General features: G+C 45.6%; 2 protein-coding genes and 1 pseudogene across 2 annotated transcripts; 2 read left to right on the top strand and 1 right to left on the bottom strand.

Annotated features, from left to right (window-relative positions):
* Positions 1-1,114: 1,114 nt before the first annotated feature.
* On the top strand, positions 1,115-3,406 carry LOC136545117 (L-type lectin-domain containing receptor kinase IX.1-like). The gene is made up of 2 exons (XM_066537152.1): positions 1,115-1,698; positions 2,651-3,406. Exons 1-2 carry the CDS (start codon positions 1,136-1,138, stop codon positions 3,288-3,290), a joined length of 1,203 nt encoding a protein of 400 aa, XP_066393249.1. The 5' UTR covers positions 1,115-1,135; the 3' UTR covers positions 3,291-3,406.
* A 414-nt stretch (positions 3,407-3,820) lies between these two features.
* Positions 3,821-5,822, bottom strand: LOC136545118 (serine/threonine-protein kinase BLUS1-like; annotated as a pseudogene).
* A 3,147-nt stretch (positions 5,823-8,969) lies between these two features.
* Positions 8,970-17,269, top strand: LOC136545119 (structure-specific endonuclease subunit slx1-like). Its single transcript, XM_066537153.1, has 3 exons — positions 8,970-9,193; positions 9,875-9,981; positions 16,802-17,269. The coding sequence occupies exons 1-3, from the start codon at positions 8,970-8,972 to the stop codon at positions 16,963-16,965; spliced, it is 495 nt and encodes a 164-aa protein (XP_066393250.1). The 3' UTR covers positions 16,966-17,269.
* Positions 17,270-17,281: the final 12 nt, after the last annotated feature.

Consider the following 17,281-nt stretch of genomic DNA (forward strand, 5'->3'; position numbering starts at 1 on the left):
CTTCATAGAACTCTGCAGGAGACCATGTATTATGAATAGACGTCTGGATTTCTCTACTCCACTCACCTCGGTTATGTCTGTCGCCCGAATAAGTCTCTTTATGGTCTGAAGAAGGCGCCCCGTGTGTGGTACAATCGGTTCGCCTCTCATATTCTCTGCATGGGGTTTGTTGGTGCCTTGTCTGACACTTGCCTTCTTGTCTATCGCCATGGTGCTGACACGGCATACCTACTGCTCTATGTCAATGATATTGTGCTCACTACTTCGTTTGAGTCTCTACTTTGTCGCATTATTGCTGCTTTGACCTAGGAGTTCTCGATGGAGAATCTTGTCCCTTAATTTGCATCATTTCCTGGGAGTTTCTGTTGCCCATCGTGCTGGTGGACTTTTTCTCTCTCAGCAGCAGTATATGGTTGACATCCTTGCTCGGGCCGGTATGTCTGATTGCAAGCCTTGCACTACACTTGCCGACACTCATGCCAAAGTTTCCGGTGATGGTGCCCCAGTGTCTGATGGCATCGACTATATCGTGCTCTTGCTGGTGCTCTGCACTACCTGACTTTCACCAGACCCAATATTCCCTATGCTGTCTAGCAGGTGTGTCTTCATATGCACAATTCGTGTGAGACTCATCTTGCTCTGATCAAGCAGATCCTCCAATATATTCGTGGCACCATCGACTTTGGACTATATGCGGATCCAGTTTAGTTGAGTTTGACACCTTTCAGAATGCGGAATACTACGATCCAAGCAACGACCATGTTGGAATCGACGTCAATAACCTCGTCTCCACGGAATACACCAACACCACTTGGCCCAACACCCTGACGTCCAATTTCACCAAGATGGCCACTGTCAGCTACGACAATGTCACTCAGTTGCTAGCTGTCCATGTCAAGATCGGCGATAAACTGTACAACGTCAGCATGCCAGTTGACCTGAGGAACTACCTGCCACAGTTTGTTGCCGTGGGCTTCTCAGCGGCGACTGGTGTGATAAGCGAGCTGAACGGCCAGAGCCAGATATTATCATGGTCATTCAGCTCCACTATGGAACCCAAGCAGCAAAAGCAACCCCTGAAGAATAGTACCATTCTGCTGGTCTCTGTGCTAGTGCCTCTTCTCTTTCTGTTGGCATGTGCAGCTGTGGGCAGAAACGAAGATCCGGAGGAAGCGGCGATAGCGACTATGAAGAGGAAGATGATAGGATCGAGCTGGAGAAAGGAGTGGCTGCTAGCGGCCCCAAGCGATACACATACCGCGAGCTGGCTGCCGCCACCAACAACTTCGCCGAGGATTACAAGCTTGGTCGTGGTGGCTTCGGAAGCGTCTACCGGGGTATGCTCGACGTCGGCGAAGAGCGCCTGGTGCCGGTGGCCATCAAGATGTTATCACCGGAGTCATCCGAGCAGGGGAGAAAGGAGTTCGAAGCAGAGGTGAGGATCATCAGCCGGCTCAAGCATCGCAACCTTGTGCCGCAGCTCCTGGGCTGGTGCGATAGTCGTCGCAACGGCCTCCTGCTCGTCTACGAGCTGGTGGCCAAAGGCAGCCTCGACAAGCATCTCCACAACAGCGAGAGTTTTCTGACGTGGCCACAAAGGTACCACATCATCCTTGGCTTGGGATCCGCGCTGCGGTATCTCCATCAGGAGTGGGAGCAGTGCGTCGTGCACGGCGATATCAAACCCAGCAATCATCGGCAATGGCCGGAATACTCTGTTCTGGCAAGACAGCTGGGTTCATGGGGTGTCAATCAGAGCAATGGCGCCCACCTTGATGCACTTTGTCCCCAAACAAGTCATCTGCAGGCTAACGGTGGCGGAAGCACTCACAGACAGGCATTGGGTGCGCACCATATCCGGCGGAGTAACTGCCCCAGCAGCTGCGGAATACTTGCAGGTCTGGCACGCGATTGAGGACATCGTCCTCACGGATGCACCGGACCGCCTCGTCTGGCGATGGGAGTCTGACGGAAGCTTCTCGGTCTGATCGGCTTATCAGGCATTACATCTCGGTTCTCACCCCATTCCGGGCTGCATCAGGATTTGGGAGGTGTGGGCGCCGCTCAAGGTCAAGCTGTTTCTCTGGCTAGCGGTTCGCCGCCGACAATGGACAGCGGACAGACAACGGAAGCATGGGCTCGATGCACACGACACCTGCTTCCTGTGCGATCAGGAACCGGAAACCATTGATCACATCATCGTCGAATGTTCCTTCACCAGGCAGTTGTGGTTCGAGGCAGCCACGACGCTTGGGGCAACTCTGACCGAGCAACCAGCCGGTGCCATTGTCGACTGGTGGCAGACCTGGAGAGCTCTTTGGCCAGTGTCATTTGCAAGAGGCGCAGACTCCATGTTCGCGCTAATCGCTTGGGAAATCTAGAAAGAACGTAATGCGCGTTGTTTCCGCGGAGCAGCCACACAGATTCCGGCGATCAAGGCAACCATCAAACTTCAGGCAGAGCTATGGGTCCAGGCCGGTGCGAAGCACCTAGGTTGTTTAATTCAGCAAGTAATAGGTTAGAGAACAAGCTGAGCAGGGTGGGTGTGCTCAGTGTTAATCTTGTAAACCACCCGAGATGTAACAAACTATTCTTCTACTTAATAAAAAAACGTGCAAATTTTTTACGTGATTGAGAAAAAAAAACCCAGCAACATCATGCTGGATGAGTCCCTCAGCACCAGGCTCGGCGACTTTGGTCTGGCCAGGCTCGGTGACCATGGCGCACGGTGGCACACCACCAAGGCCGTGATGGGCACGGCAGGGTACATCGACCCGGAGTTCGTCAACACGCACCACCCGAGCACCTACTCTGACGTCTATAGCTTCGGCATCGTCCTCCTCGAGATCGTCTCCGGCTGGTGCCCCGTGATCCTGCTTGAAGGACGTGCGCACTTCGTCCTGGTCAAGTGGATGTGGGGTCTGTACGGCCGGAACGCGATCCTTGACGCGGCGGACAAGCGACTGAGGGCCGCCGGCGACGAGGCTGATGACAGGTGCATGGAGAGGGTGCTCGTCGTTGGACTGTGGTGCGCGCATCCTGACCAGAGCGAGCAGCCGTCCATCGCGCAGGCCATGCATGTTCTGCAGTCGGAGGACGCCAGGCTTCCAGAGCTCACGCCTCAGATGTACAGGACGGTGTCTGAGTTCGCCGTCACTGGACGTGCTGTCGACGCATTGTCCGTTCAGAGCTCCTCTTCCACGACCACGATGACAACCGGCGGCCATTCCAAGCTCTCTGCCGAGTCGGCGTCCTCGGCCTTGCTCCGGGATTCAAAAGAGTTGGCTTGATTTACATCCAATGGCGACTGTGTGAGTTAATTATATATTGACTGTAAAATTACTTTTTTTTTCAGGTACATTCATCATTGTTGTACTTCTTGACTTATAAAAAACAAACATTTGTCGTAGTTCTTCACTTAAAGCAACCATCTTTGTAAAATGTGTTTTTAGTTTTTTTACATCAACACAGAGTATCATTACGGCGTTGTTTGGAAAGGCTTAAATTCTTGGAAAAGTCAGCTTTTCCTTACCTCCCAACGGAGGCTTCCATTTGAGTTAGCAATCTAATTAAGTTTTGACAATTTTTTTTTGAATTTAAGTTTTGGCAATTAGGAGTCATGTTAGTGTCCTGTAAAATCCATGTGTTTTTCCTTCAAAAAAAATCCATGTATTTTAAAGGGGCCTTAAGAGCCTGTTTGGTTGCCACAGAATGGACCCCTGGAATTATTCCAACTATGAATGTTGCGCTAATAATTTATACTATATTTGATCACCTGGATTAAGGGTAAACGAACGAGCCCTTAAACTTGTTTCCCCTTCTTTCCTTCCTATAAATGGATTCTCATATATATATTCATAATTTCGTCCAAGGATGCAATCAAGCTACAATTCCTCCCTCGCGGCCTCTGGCAAGCAAAGCCATGGACCTCACAGTGGCCATCAGAGCCACCAAACTCCTAAGAAGCACTATTCCCGCAAAGTCCATAGAAAACATAAATCCTACCACGATAATCGGTGTCGTGTAACATTAAAATTACAATATATCTAGACATTACATATAACTAGATGTGCAGTAAAAACTACTTATATTTAGAACTCTTTACAATTTAGAACGGATGGGGTGATACTGTAAAATGCACTTGACCTTGATGAGCAAGCGAAACCGGAACAGCATCAGCTGCTCCCAGCTGACATATGAGATGACTTCACTTCTTCTCACCGTCGCTAATGATAACTCTCTCGTCCAGCATCTTCTCCAGCCGGGCGTTCCATGCCATCTCCTCCTCGATCTCCTTCCTCAGGTCTTCCACCCTGTGCTCCAGCTGTCGGACGTACCCAAGCAACATCTCTTCCCTCTCCACCTCCTCCCTTGGAGCTGGAGCTGTCACGCTCACACCACAGACGTCGACGACATCGAAGCAGCCGGCGGTGGTGCGTTCCAAAACGTGCGTCACCATGTCCCTTTGCACCTCCAGGCTCTGCAGGACGGCCATCAGCTGCCGAGTCACCACTTGCTGTTGCTCCTTAAACCCTATAGCCTCCGCCGCCTTCCCGTGATCTTGATCGCCATCCCCATGCGGCGGTGGCCGTCTATCTCCATCTCCGGTGGAGTCACTGTCTTCGTCCAGCTCCACAGGGTCCTGGAATGGAAGGCACCTCTTCTCCGCCCGCGCCGCCGGGTCCTCGGTCGTCGGATCGAACTCGAGGTTGTCCTCGTTGAAGTTCCAGCCGCTGATCCGTCGGTTCTTGACGCCGCCGCCGACGTCGTCGGCGTGGCGTCGGCACGGCAACACGCAGCGTGCGGCGTCGCCCCTGGCGCCGCCGCCGACACACCCGCAGAGATCATTCCCCGCGTCGTCGTCGTCGTCCTTGCTGCACGTCGATGCTCGGGACGGCGGCGAGGACGTTGCAGACGAGGAAGTCCCTGGAGCGACGGCCGGATGCCTTGAAGAACGGGTGGCGGAGGAGCTTCTCCGCCGACGGCCGCTTGGCCGGCTCCTGGCAGAGGCAGGCGGACACCATGTCCTTGAACGCCCGGGAGAACTTGTTCTTGCTCTTGCTACTCACGGCGGCGGTCTGCTCCTCGAGCCGGACGCGGCTGGTGATCCTCATCAGCATCGACTTGGACGGCGGCAGGTGCGACAGCGGCGGGCGGCCGTGCGCGAGCTCCAGCGCCGTGATGCCGAATGACCAGATGTCGGCCTTGATGCCGTACCCGACGCGTTGATGCCCATGGTCTCGTAGATGAACGCCGAGACGCCGAAGTCGGCGAGCTTGACGGCGCCGTCCGAGGCCACCAGGATTTTGCCCGCCTTGATGTCGCGGTGGATGCGGCCCTGCCCGTGGAGGTAGCACAGCGCGCGGAGCGTCTCGGCGAGCACGACGGCGACGCACGGCTCCGGCAGGCCGCCGGGGAACCCGTGGGACAGGATGGAGTGCAGCGAGCCGGCGCCCATGAAGGGCATCACCACCCACAGGTGGCTCCCGACGGTGAAGGAGCAGTGCGCGCGGAGCACGTTGCGGTGGGACAGCAGCGCCATGGCCTTGGCCTCCCGCCGCACGCCGTCGAGGTCGGCGCGCGACCGCTCCAGGTCGATCGCCTTGATGGCCACCACCGCCGACGCCGACGAGCCCAGAGGCAGGCACGTACACGGCCTTGTACACCACCGCGTTCACGCCGCTCCCGATCTTGCACAGCAGGCGGTACGACTCGGCGTTCAGCGGGTACCTCGCTTCTCCTTCGTTGCCGCGCCGCTAGACGCATTGTTGGCCGGTGCCATAGCTGACGGCGCGGCCAAATAGGCCTGCTGCACGTAGCATTTGTCGATCAGTTTGTTGTAATATGTGGTGTGGCACATCACAAAGTGAGAGGAGTATATATATATACATACATATACCTACTACATTTCTCTTTTAAAAGAGTCATCAACTAATCTCAAATTTAACAAAGTATCTACAAATATTGCTATTATTTATGAGATTGGAATAATATTATTAAATTCGTCTTGCAATAAATTTGTATAGTAAATGTGTTTAAAAATATAAATGATGATACTATTTCTTTTGTAAATATAGTTTTTTTGCGAATTACACGAATACTTTTTTTGTGAATCGAATTACACGAATACTGACGCAAACACCTACAACACACACGCAAACTCCTTTGAGCACATCCAAAAGACTATGCTGGCAGAAAAATGCGAGTACCCGTACCGAGTCGATGACTTAAACACAGGTGGACAGGTTCCACCAAAATGAACCTAACCAACCGAGCTAGGCTCAATTCGCTTGTAAATATAGTTAAACCAGTGATTGATTGGCTCATTTGGAAAACCAATATATAAAAATGCAATATATTTTTACAATAAATCTATTAGACATAAATGATGATATTGGTTTTCTATAAATATAGATTTAATATCGATTGATTGTTCCTCGTTAAAAGGGACATGTGCTCTTTCTGAGACAAGGGGTTTTGATAAATGTATGACCGAAAAAGAGAGAAGCATGCATATGATTAGAGTAAAGTGTTTGGATCTAGGGACTAAAATTTAGTAGGTGTCATATCGAATGTTCAGATGCTAATTAAAAGTACTAAACATGAGTTAATTATAAGCAAATTGTAGAAGTTGTGGCTAATTCGAGAGACGAATATATTAAGCCTAATTAATCCCTTATTAGCACATGTTATTGTAGCACCACATTGTGAAATAATGGACTAATTAGGCTTAATAATAGATTATTCTCGCAAGTTAGTCTCAGTCTATACAATTAGTTTTGTAATTAGTCTATATTTGATACTCACTCCAGGTTGCTAAAAGAAGTCATTTTGGGCAACGACACGGTCTCCAAAGCATAATTTTGACTTCTTATTTTTGTAAAACATTTATTAAAAGTGATATACGTATATTTTTATGAAAGTAGTTTTGAAGACAAATCTATTCATGTGGTTTTCATAATTTTCAAACTCAACAACTTAAAAGTTATTCATGATTTATATTTCCAATTTTAACCAAAACCTTGTCCAAAACGACTTTCTTTACCAACCTACAGGGAGTGTAAATTAGTGTCCAAACATCTGATATGAAAGGGACTAAATTTTAGGAGGTGCAACAACTTCAGGTTGATGTGTGAGATGTAATTAACGTGGTCTCGCAGCCGAATAATTAAGGTGCATGTGAAGGTAGGGGGAAAGACAAAAGGGAAAAGAAAAGAAGAGTGCGTGGCCACAACTTTGGGTAGTATTGTGTTGTTGTCACGACCGAAGTAGCTGGGTTTCTCGTGAAGCTATTCAGTATCTCTGCTTTAAGGTAGAGGTTCTTGTCTGATCGTGGGTGACTCTTCACCCTGTTCACCAATGATCACCATGAACAGGCAACGAAAGGGTTGTTGGGTTTGAAGATCACATTAGGCCCCAGCAAATGATCACCCTGTTCCTTATTTGTTTGACCTAAGTCGTTAGAACATCATAAAATTCAACGGTCACTTCTTTTATTTTCTTCGATTAACATGCTAATTAATTTCTTGGTCCTCTCGGTTGCATGTGGTGACGGTTTTCTTAAAACCGATGTAGTAAGATACTAGATGAATATATAGTTTCCTCAAAAGAGATACTTGATAAATAAATATTGGTATCCAATATCAATCAAATACAAATATATTTATGTTTCATAGAATGTGACCATCGAAAAAATATAGTTATCATTTTCACAAAAAGACAAATAATATGGGAGATGGGTGTGTGACGTGTGTCCTTGCCCCTCTTTGAAAGCCAATTGTCTTTATGATTGTACCCTTGTTTCTTAATCCAAACCCACCATCCACCCTTGTTCTAGACTTTGTTAGCTAAAGGCAAAATAAATTAATGAAAGAAAAATAAAAGAAATAAAAGATGCTATTAACCCCAAATCATGTCATGCAAATTGTTAAAAATTTTCTTAAATTTTAAATATTTGCAAATTTTCTTATAAAATTCTTCAAAATACAATCCAAATAGTTAATGTCAAAATAGAGGTTAAAATAATAAAGTTCTAGAAATCAAGGCGCAACTCACATGGAAAAATTAGTCTTTCTTCTTACGTAAACTAACACATTAACTCCTCCAAACGAAAGTGCTGGGCTAAGGAAAACTCTTAAGTGAATACCAAGTGAGAAATTAATCCATAGTGTCAAAAACTACACACCATATGCTCTTGGAAAATAGAGAAAAATACCTAGAAAATTTTTGAAGATCATCTAAAACATTCTAATCCATGATGCAACCAACATGGATGCAACATTCATTAGTATTAAATGCATTTTTCTATGCATTCATGCAGGCTGTGTCTTACATTTTTTGTTGTTATCTTTTAAAATTTGTTTATACATCAACTAGAATGTTTTAGGATAATTCTAGATTTTTCTAGACATTTTCCTTAATTTTTGAGAGCTGAATAATTTTTGGAAGTTTCTAGAGATATTTTTTGTGATATCAAAGTATTTCATTTGGATTATCTATATGTCAATATTTAGGATTTTTTTTAAATTTTTTTAGCATTTTCTACTGTTTAAAAATCTTTTTCAAATGTTTACTAGATTGTTTTAACTGAAAAGATAAATGTTCCTTTAAAACTCCTTGGAACCAAGACAGAGAGGCAATTTGAATGATTTGAGAATTCAAATCTAATTTCAGAGTTTGACAAAAAATTTTGGACTCCCATGTGATAGTTTAAGATGTAAAATAGACTTTTTTTTTGTGTGTGGGCCGGGCGGGGGGGGGGGGGGGGGGGGGGGGGGGGGGGGGGGAGGATATGATTCTCATGTTCATTTGTCCATTCAGGCCCACAAGCCCCAACCATCAGTCCATCAAGGCCCATTCAGCCCATGAAATCAACACTTCTTTGTCCCTTCTTCTCCCATTCGTAAATTTCGTCCACCGACATGGATGCGAATGCCACCGACGATTCCGCCCCGCCGGCCAGGTGAGAGATGAGCCTCACGGCGGACATCCACGCCGCCAAAATCCCGCGCGCTCTTCCCCTAAAGTGCGGCGAGCTAGCCGCCGCGGCCGCCTCGGCCTCGGTGTCCGGGGATCCGCCGCCGGGGGCCGTGAAGTGTAGGAAGGCGCCGCCGCCGCCGTGGTGCGTGTACCTTATAGCCTCCTCCCGGATCCCCCGCACCTACGTCGGTGTCACCACTGACTTCCCTCGCCGGTGATTCCTTACCCTACCCTTCCTGCCCCCTGTTCCTTTCCCCTCCCTGTTTCTCCCTCGCTTGTTTCTGATATTCGTCGTATAGTGCTAACATTTAGGGGAATCCGTTGTTTTGAGTTGTAGCTTGTGAGTGGAAGTGAAAGCACAAGAAATTGACCCCATCCGGTTGCGATTGTTGCACGACAGTGTGACTCAATCTTGTTAGGACTGAAATTCGACTGCTTTGCTTCATTCTAGTACAGCTTGATTACGTTCCTGCGCTGAGAGTTGGAGGAGAACAAAAGGAAGCTCTAGCAAGTGCTCAGCTCCTTTGTTGAAGATATTAAGATGCACAGGGTTCCTTCTAATTAAGCAAAGATGTTAGACATGCGCAGCTGGAATAAATCATGCTGTTATGTTCTTGTGTTTCTGCTTAGCATCACCATCATCGTTGTCCTGAAGTTGCTTCAGTGGGAGCATTTGATAAATGCATACCAATGCTGTTTATCAACCTAGTGGTTTCTCACAGAATACCATTGAGATGTGTTGAAATTCTCTGAGTTGCCTTGCTCCGGCTTGTAGGATACTCATACTTGAAAATGCAAATTCTGTTCACTTGTTTAGTTGTTTTCAGTAGGTATATGTTAATAACAGCTAGCAGTTTAAGGAAGCATACAGTTAAAAGGAGCTTTTTTTTTTTAGGTTGCGGCAACATAATGGTGAGTTAAAAGGTGGTGCAAAAGCCGCCTCTGCTGGAAGGCCTTGGAATCTCGCATGCCTTGTTGAAGGCTTTGCCAACAGAAGTGAAGGTTAGTAGTAACTATCTGTTTTCTGGCTTCCCCAGCTTCACACCGTGGACGGGACTTTAATAGATTAGAACAGTTGCTTGTCACGCTCTAGGTTGTGCGCACAAGTACAACTTCCCTAGCTATTTAGCTTGGGATCACTAAAGTTACTTGTATTGGAAGTTGGAGCATGCTTTCAGTTAATGGTGCTATGTTTACCTTACCATACTAATAGCGCATGTAAGGAAAATGGACCCTTGGTCCATTTACTTTGGATTTTGGTGTTTGATTACCAACACAACCAAATTAGACTAATGAATTTGCAAGTGTTTGTTTTGTAGTCCAATAGGGTGCAAGACGTGACTTGGACGAAGACGACGTGATGATCCGATGATCAACACCTTAAAGCAAGACCTTAGGAGCACAAGAAAAGACCCAAGAGACCAAGCAAAGTCCAAGCATGAAGATTGGAACCAAGCCATACGCAAAATTGCGAAGAAACGAGCTCACTGTGGTGACCGGACACTGGACCGGACGCTAGACAAGCGACCGGACGCTGCGACCGGACGCTGGGTGGAGACTCGGCAGACAGGCGACCGGACACAGGAACGCAGCGTCCGATCGAGTATAGTAAGGTTCCAGAGCGGCATATTTGCGACCGGATGCATCTGGTGGCAGGCGACCGGATGCTGCCAGCGTCCGATCAGTGTTTTGCCGGCTCAACGGTCGGGACGACCGGACGCGTCCAGTCAGGACAATTCAGCGTCTGGTCAGTAGCATTTTCGCGGGAATTCGACCCCAACGGCTACTTTCTTAGTGGGGCTTATAAATACAACCCCCAACCGGCTATTTGAGTAGAGTGGAGCTGAGGAAGCATACCAAGGGTGTTGATACACCATTTTAGTGATCTCCACTTGTATAGTGTTTAGTGTTTCATCAGGTGATTAGCGTAGGTGCTTTGCGAAGTGCTTAGGTTAATTAGACCACCGCTTATGCGCTTGCTCTAGGTTTAGGCCTAGTGTTTAGTGAGGTTTGCATACCTCTTACCACCCGGTGCTTGCGAGCACCATTGTTGTACATCGGAGGGGCTTGAAGTCTTGCGAGATCACACCAACCGCGTTTGTGGTGTGGCTGCCACCGTGTATTGGAGGGAACAAGGCCCACATCGTTTCGGCCGGAAGCTTGATAGTGAAGACGGTGGAGAGCATCCGGGAGAGGTTTGTCGGAAGGCACGTCGGAGACCCACTTGCGCGTGGAGAAGGCCCGAGGCTATCCACGGAGTTACCCGATCGGGAGCTTGGCCCTTGCGAGGGATTCCTTACGAGGGGCTCCAACAAGGACTAGGGGGAAGCTTGCGCGCTTCTCGATACCTCGGTAAAAATACCAGAGTCGTCGATGGGAGTTTGCATATCTCTACCTTACTCTTTAGCTTCCGCATTTACATTGATTACTTTACTACGTTTGTGGTAGAGATAGCAACACACTAGTAAAACCGTAGTTGCACATTTAGATAGTTTATGTTTTGCATAGGTTTTGCTAAGGTTAGAAAAAAAGGCCATAGTTTAGAGTTAGATTTTTTAAGTTGCCTAATTCACCCCCCCCCTCTTAGGCGTCATGGTCTCTTCAAGTGGTATTAGAGCCGGTTGACTCAATTTGGACCTTTGGCTTAACCGCCGTTGAGCTAACATTATTTAGAGTGGTTGGGATGGATACCGCTAGGCCTTCACACTTTGACGGCACTAACTTCCTATAGTATAAAGCTAGAATGGCTTGTCACCTTGAGGCGGTTGATTTGGGTGTATGGAGAGTCACTCGTGACGGGATGAAACCCATCAAGAATCCCAAAAAACCCACAAAGAGTGATGAAAAAGAAATGCACTTCAATGCTAGAGCTAAAAATTGCTTGTTTGAATCACTTAGTATGGATGTTTTTAACCAAGTATTCACTTTAAATACGGCACATGAAATTTGGTTAAAACTCCAAGAGCTCCATGATGGCACAAGCAATGTTCGTGAGCAAAAACATTGTCTAGCAAAGCAAAACTATGATTCCTTTACTATGAATGATGATAAGCTTGCTCGTGATATATATTCTCGTTTGAATCTAATTATCAATGAGCTTCATTCTATAGGATTATTAAAGCTAGATGATGCGGACATCGTGAGGAAGATCATCTCTGTACTACCACAAAAGAAATATGCAAGCATCATCACCATCCTTCACAACATGGAAGACTTGAGCAATATGACCTCGGGCATAGTCATTGGCAAGTTAGTGGCATTTGAAATGTCACGTAAGATGGGTCAAGAAGAAGCCTCTTCATCAAGCAAAGGCAAGGCTCTCGCATGTAGCGAGAAAAAGAAGATGAAGGGCAAGCAAGTTGAGACAAGCTCAAGCTCAAGCTCCTCAAGTGAAGATGAAGAAGAAGATGACGATGACGATGATGATGATGATGAAGATTCAAATGATGATGATCAATCTTCCTCCTCCACCTCCGACCTTGATGAAGAATCAATCAAACTTATCAACAAGGTGGAGAAGATGATCCAAAGGCTAAATGTCAAGGGTGTGCCCATCCAAATCCAAGATTTCATTTTCATAAATCAAAGAAATGAGCAAAGAAAGAGAGGATGCTATGGATGCGGCGAGTTGGGGCACTTTGTGGAAGTTTATCCAAACAAGCCCACACCCAAGACAAAGAAGAAGGCGTGCAAGAATCAAGCTCTCACGTCAATAAGGTCATGGGATGATTCTTCAAGTGAAGAAGAACCCCATCACAAGAGGCGAGGCCACAAGTACTCATCATCAAGCTCTTCTCGTGTGTGCCTTCTGGCACAAGGTAACGAAAGCTCTTCCTCTAGTGAGAGTGATAGTGATGATGACATGCCTTCTTATTATGAAATTGTGCAAGAAAATCTTAATTATGCTAAAGCTTGCATTAGTCAACAAAAGAAGCTCAAAAGTTTAAAAGAAAAGCTAGATAGTTCACAAAACGCATACAAAACCTTGCTTGAACAATATGAGAACTTTGCTAATCTCAATGTTGAACTATCTACTAAAATTGAGAAACTTGAGGCTAGTGCAACAATAAATGCATGCACAATCAATGATGAGCAACTTGTAAAGAAAAATGAAAAATTAAAAGAAAAGTTAGCTAGCTCACAAGAAGCATATAATAGTTTGCTTGCTAAAATGGAAACCATGTGCAAACATTGTGATGAGCTAACTAATAAAGTTGACAATCTTGAAGCCATTAGCACAACCCCCACCAAGGCATCTAAAAAGAAAAGTTCTATCTTTAGCTTGTCTAAAAAGGATGCCTCTACTTCTTGTAATGATTTATGTTTAGACTCACCTTTGTGCAACCAAGTTTGTGTTGAGAAAGTTGTTGTAGATACATGCACACAAGAGGTTGCAAAGGAGAATGAGCAACTCGAGCAAGAAGTAGCTCGTCTCACCAAGGACTTGACTCAAGTAAAAGGCAAGGCAAAGCAAACCCAACTTCATCAAGATAACACCATCAAGGGAGTGAAGAAGCTTGATGAAGGACAAACTATGGTTTGTTACGTGTGCCACAAGGAAGGTCACAAGTCCTATGAGTGCAAGGTGAAGAATGGGGGAGGAGCAAAGAAGAAAGAGAAAAAGCAAGCAAGCAAGCTCTCCAACACCTACACCAACAAGGTGGACAAGAAGGCCTCCACACCTTATCTCCTAAAGAAGAAGAAAAATGACAAGGTGGTGGCCATCAAGGTGAACAAGCAAGCCAACAATGGGGTCAAACGCTTTTGGGTGCAAAGAAAATCATTTCCAACATGAAAAGCACCATGAAGGTTTGGATCCCGAAAGTGAAGTGAGAAGCCCAATGGACTTCAGGGAATTTAGAGACTTGGCAAAGTATGAGTGTGTTTCATGGGGTGCATCATGATGGACAAAATCATTGCCAAGTGGGTTAGTGAATACTATGGACCCAAATTCCCCTTCCCATGTTAGGTAACTAGATGTTATTGCTTTCAATTAGTATTTTCTTCAAATAGTATTGCTTTCAATTGATATTATTTTTCAATTGGTATCTTTTTAAGCATCTAGTTACTTCTAATGCTTATGTTTGCATTCGCTTTCTTAAATCTGTTGTCATGCATACAATAGGTATATCTTATGGTAGGATTGCTCGGTTTCATTTTTAACCCTTGGAGTAAACCTACATGTTTGAAAATTATTTAGAAGCAAGGCACATAGCTTGTCTTACAATTGTTCATTTAATATGTGCCAAAGTCCAAATTATAGATAATTTCTCCCAAATATCATCTTTCAAGTGATATTTTGATTCCAAAATCAAATGTGCATGAGTACTACAAGTATTCCATGCTTGCATGCACAAATTTAGGGGGAGAATCATCTACAAGATGGATGCTTTGAGACTAACACCTTTTCAAGTTTATCATGTGTGTAGTAGTCTTATTGCAAGGAAAATAGAGTCCCTGGAGATAAGCATCATTATTCATTTGGTATCATCATGTTGACTTCATTTCTGATATTTATATGCTTTCTCCATGCATTATATAGATTAAACTCCTTTGAGCAATAATTTACCAATTATGCATATGCTTTGCCTTACATCATATGTATGCATATATTTAGGGGGAGCTTAGTCTATATAATGTGAGAGTCAAATTTTGTGATCTATTCAATTCTACATACAAAGGATCACAAAGTTTGACCCTTCCTTGTGATACTAATGTCTTCCTTTTCGGTGTTTGATGCCAAAGGGGGGGAATTTGGAGGACCAAAGGCAAGCATTAATTTGGTGTCTACAAATGGTAATGGTCCGAAAAAGGGAGGATAGTGGGTTATGGATTAGTCTAAGTAATGGGGAGAATGAATAAGGAACAAGGCTTAAATCCATAATACCACATGGGGACATTTGCAAGGGCAAGATAAGCTTTAAATAATTTTTCAATTGGCAATAGATTTCAATTGGTATCTTTTAGTCCTACAAGTTGTATCTTCAATTGGTATCAATTGGTATCTTTTTAGAATCATATAACCTTGCCCTTTGCATTGCATCTTAGCAAGTAGATAGTTTTTAAATTTCAAATTCTTATTGTTTGCTTGCTTTGGTCGTGTTGTCATCAATCACCAAAAAGGGGGAGATTGTAAGGAAAATGGACCCTAGGCCCATTTACTTTGGATTTTGGTGTTTGATGACCAACACAACTAAATTGGACTAATGAATTTGCAAGTGTTTGTTTTGTAGTCCAATAGGGTGCAAGACGTGACTTGGACGAAGGCGACGTGATGATCTGATGATCAACACCTTAAAGCAAGACCTTAGGAGCACAAGAAAAGACCCAAGAGACCAAACAAAGTCCAAGCATGAAGATTGGAACCAAGCCATACGCAAGATCACGAAGAAACGAGCTCACTATGGTGACCGGACGCTGGACCAGACGCTAGACAAGTGACAGGATGCTGCAACCGGATGCTGGGTGGAGACTCGGCAGACAGGCGACCGGACGTAGGAACGCAGCGTCCGATCGAGTATAGTAAGGTTCCAGAGCGGCATATCTGCGATCGGATGCGTCCGGTGGCAGGCGACCGGACGCTGCCAGCGTCCGATCAGTGTTTTGCCGGCTCAACGGTCGGGACGACCGGACGCGTCCGGTCAGGACGATTCAGCGTCCGATTAGTAGCAGTTTCGTGGGAATTCAACCCCAACGGCTACTTTCTCAGTGGGGCTTATAAATACAACCCCCAACCGGCCATTTGAGTAGAGTGGAGCTGAGAAAACATACCAAGGGTGTTGATACACTATTTTAGTGATCTCCACTTGCATAGTGCTTAGTGTTTTATCAGGTGATTAGCGTAGGTGCTTTGCGAAGTGCTTAGGTTGATTAGACCACTGCTTATGCACTTACTCTAGGTTTAGGCCTAGTGTTTAGTGAGGTTTGCATACCTCTTGCCACCCGGTGCCTGCGAGCACCATTGTTGTACATCGGAAGGGCTTGAAGTCTTGCGAGATCACACCAACCGCGTTTGTGGTGTGGCCGCCATCGTGTATTGGAGGGAACAAGCCCCGCGGCGTTTCGGCCGAAAGCTTGATAGTGAAGACGGCGGGGAGCATCCGGGAGAGGCTTGCTGGAAGGCACGTCGGAGACCCACTTGCGCGTGGGGAAGGTCCGAGGCTATCCACGGAGTTACCCGACCGGGAGCTTGGCCCTTGCGAGGGATTCCTTGCGAGGGGCTCCAACGAGGACTAGGGGGAAGCTTGCGCACTTCTCGATACCTCGGTAAAAATACCGGAGTCGTCGACGGGAGTTTGTATATCTCTACCTTGCTCTTTAGCTTCCGCATTTACATTGATTACTTTACTACGTTTGCGGTAGAGATAGCAACACACTAGCAAAACCGTAGTTGCACATTTAGATAGTTTATCTTTTGCATAGGTTTTGCTAAGGTTAGAAAAAGAGGCCATAGTTTAGAGTTAGATTTTTAAGTTGTCTAATTCAACCCCCCCTCTTAGGCGTCACGGTCCCTTCAGCGTAGCAACTTGACTGCCTGTCCTGTGTCCTGATGTATAATTGAGAAGGTCATCTATCTTTTCTAGTTAGTTAATCCTTTTGCAAATAGCATTCAACTTTTTACTTCCTTCATTTTCACACATGAAAATGGTAGTACCATCAACAAGTTGGAATGTTTGAATTCATAAATGCTTCTTAATGTAATGTTCAGCTTGTTGTACTTACTAGCATCAGCAATTTCTGCATCAGAAAGGAAATGGGCATTTGCTACTTGAGTTGGGACTAATACAAAAGATGTCTTATTTATCTGATTATCCTTTTGCAGCCTGTGAGTTTGAATCGAAATCGAAGAACATCTCCCGAAAAATGGCACGGAAACGGACTGAGCCTAGCATGAAGTCAGTGTTGCGACATCGAGAAGCAGCATTGAGCAGATTGGAAGCATTCATGGATTGTAGCCACCTACAAATCAGATGGCAGTCAAGTTGAGATTATTTACTCATTCGCACTATGCAGGTGGCAGGCATCTAACTTCGAAAAATATCACCACTTAAGAATCCCCTGTCGTCTATAGCAAAGATAGCTTAATCCTCTACTGCATGATCAAGATGGCATCTGTTATTCTTTCTTGACATAACACAAGAGTAGCCCCACTGTACAATTCTATGTTTGATTTATTTGTATGAGCAATTGTTTCCGAAGGATAGACAGTCTTCCATTATATGGATCATCTGATGAACCTATTTGTAAATGTAAATGATACTTTTGTACTGTAATCACTTATATTTCTTCTCATTCATCTGGT

Source organism: Miscanthus floridulus, chromosome 3, assembly GCF_019320115.1.
Source record: "Miscanthus floridulus cultivar M001 chromosome 3, ASM1932011v1, whole genome shotgun sequence".
NCBI classification, from domain to species: domain Eukaryota; kingdom Viridiplantae; phylum Streptophyta; class Magnoliopsida; order Poales; family Poaceae; genus Miscanthus; species Miscanthus floridulus.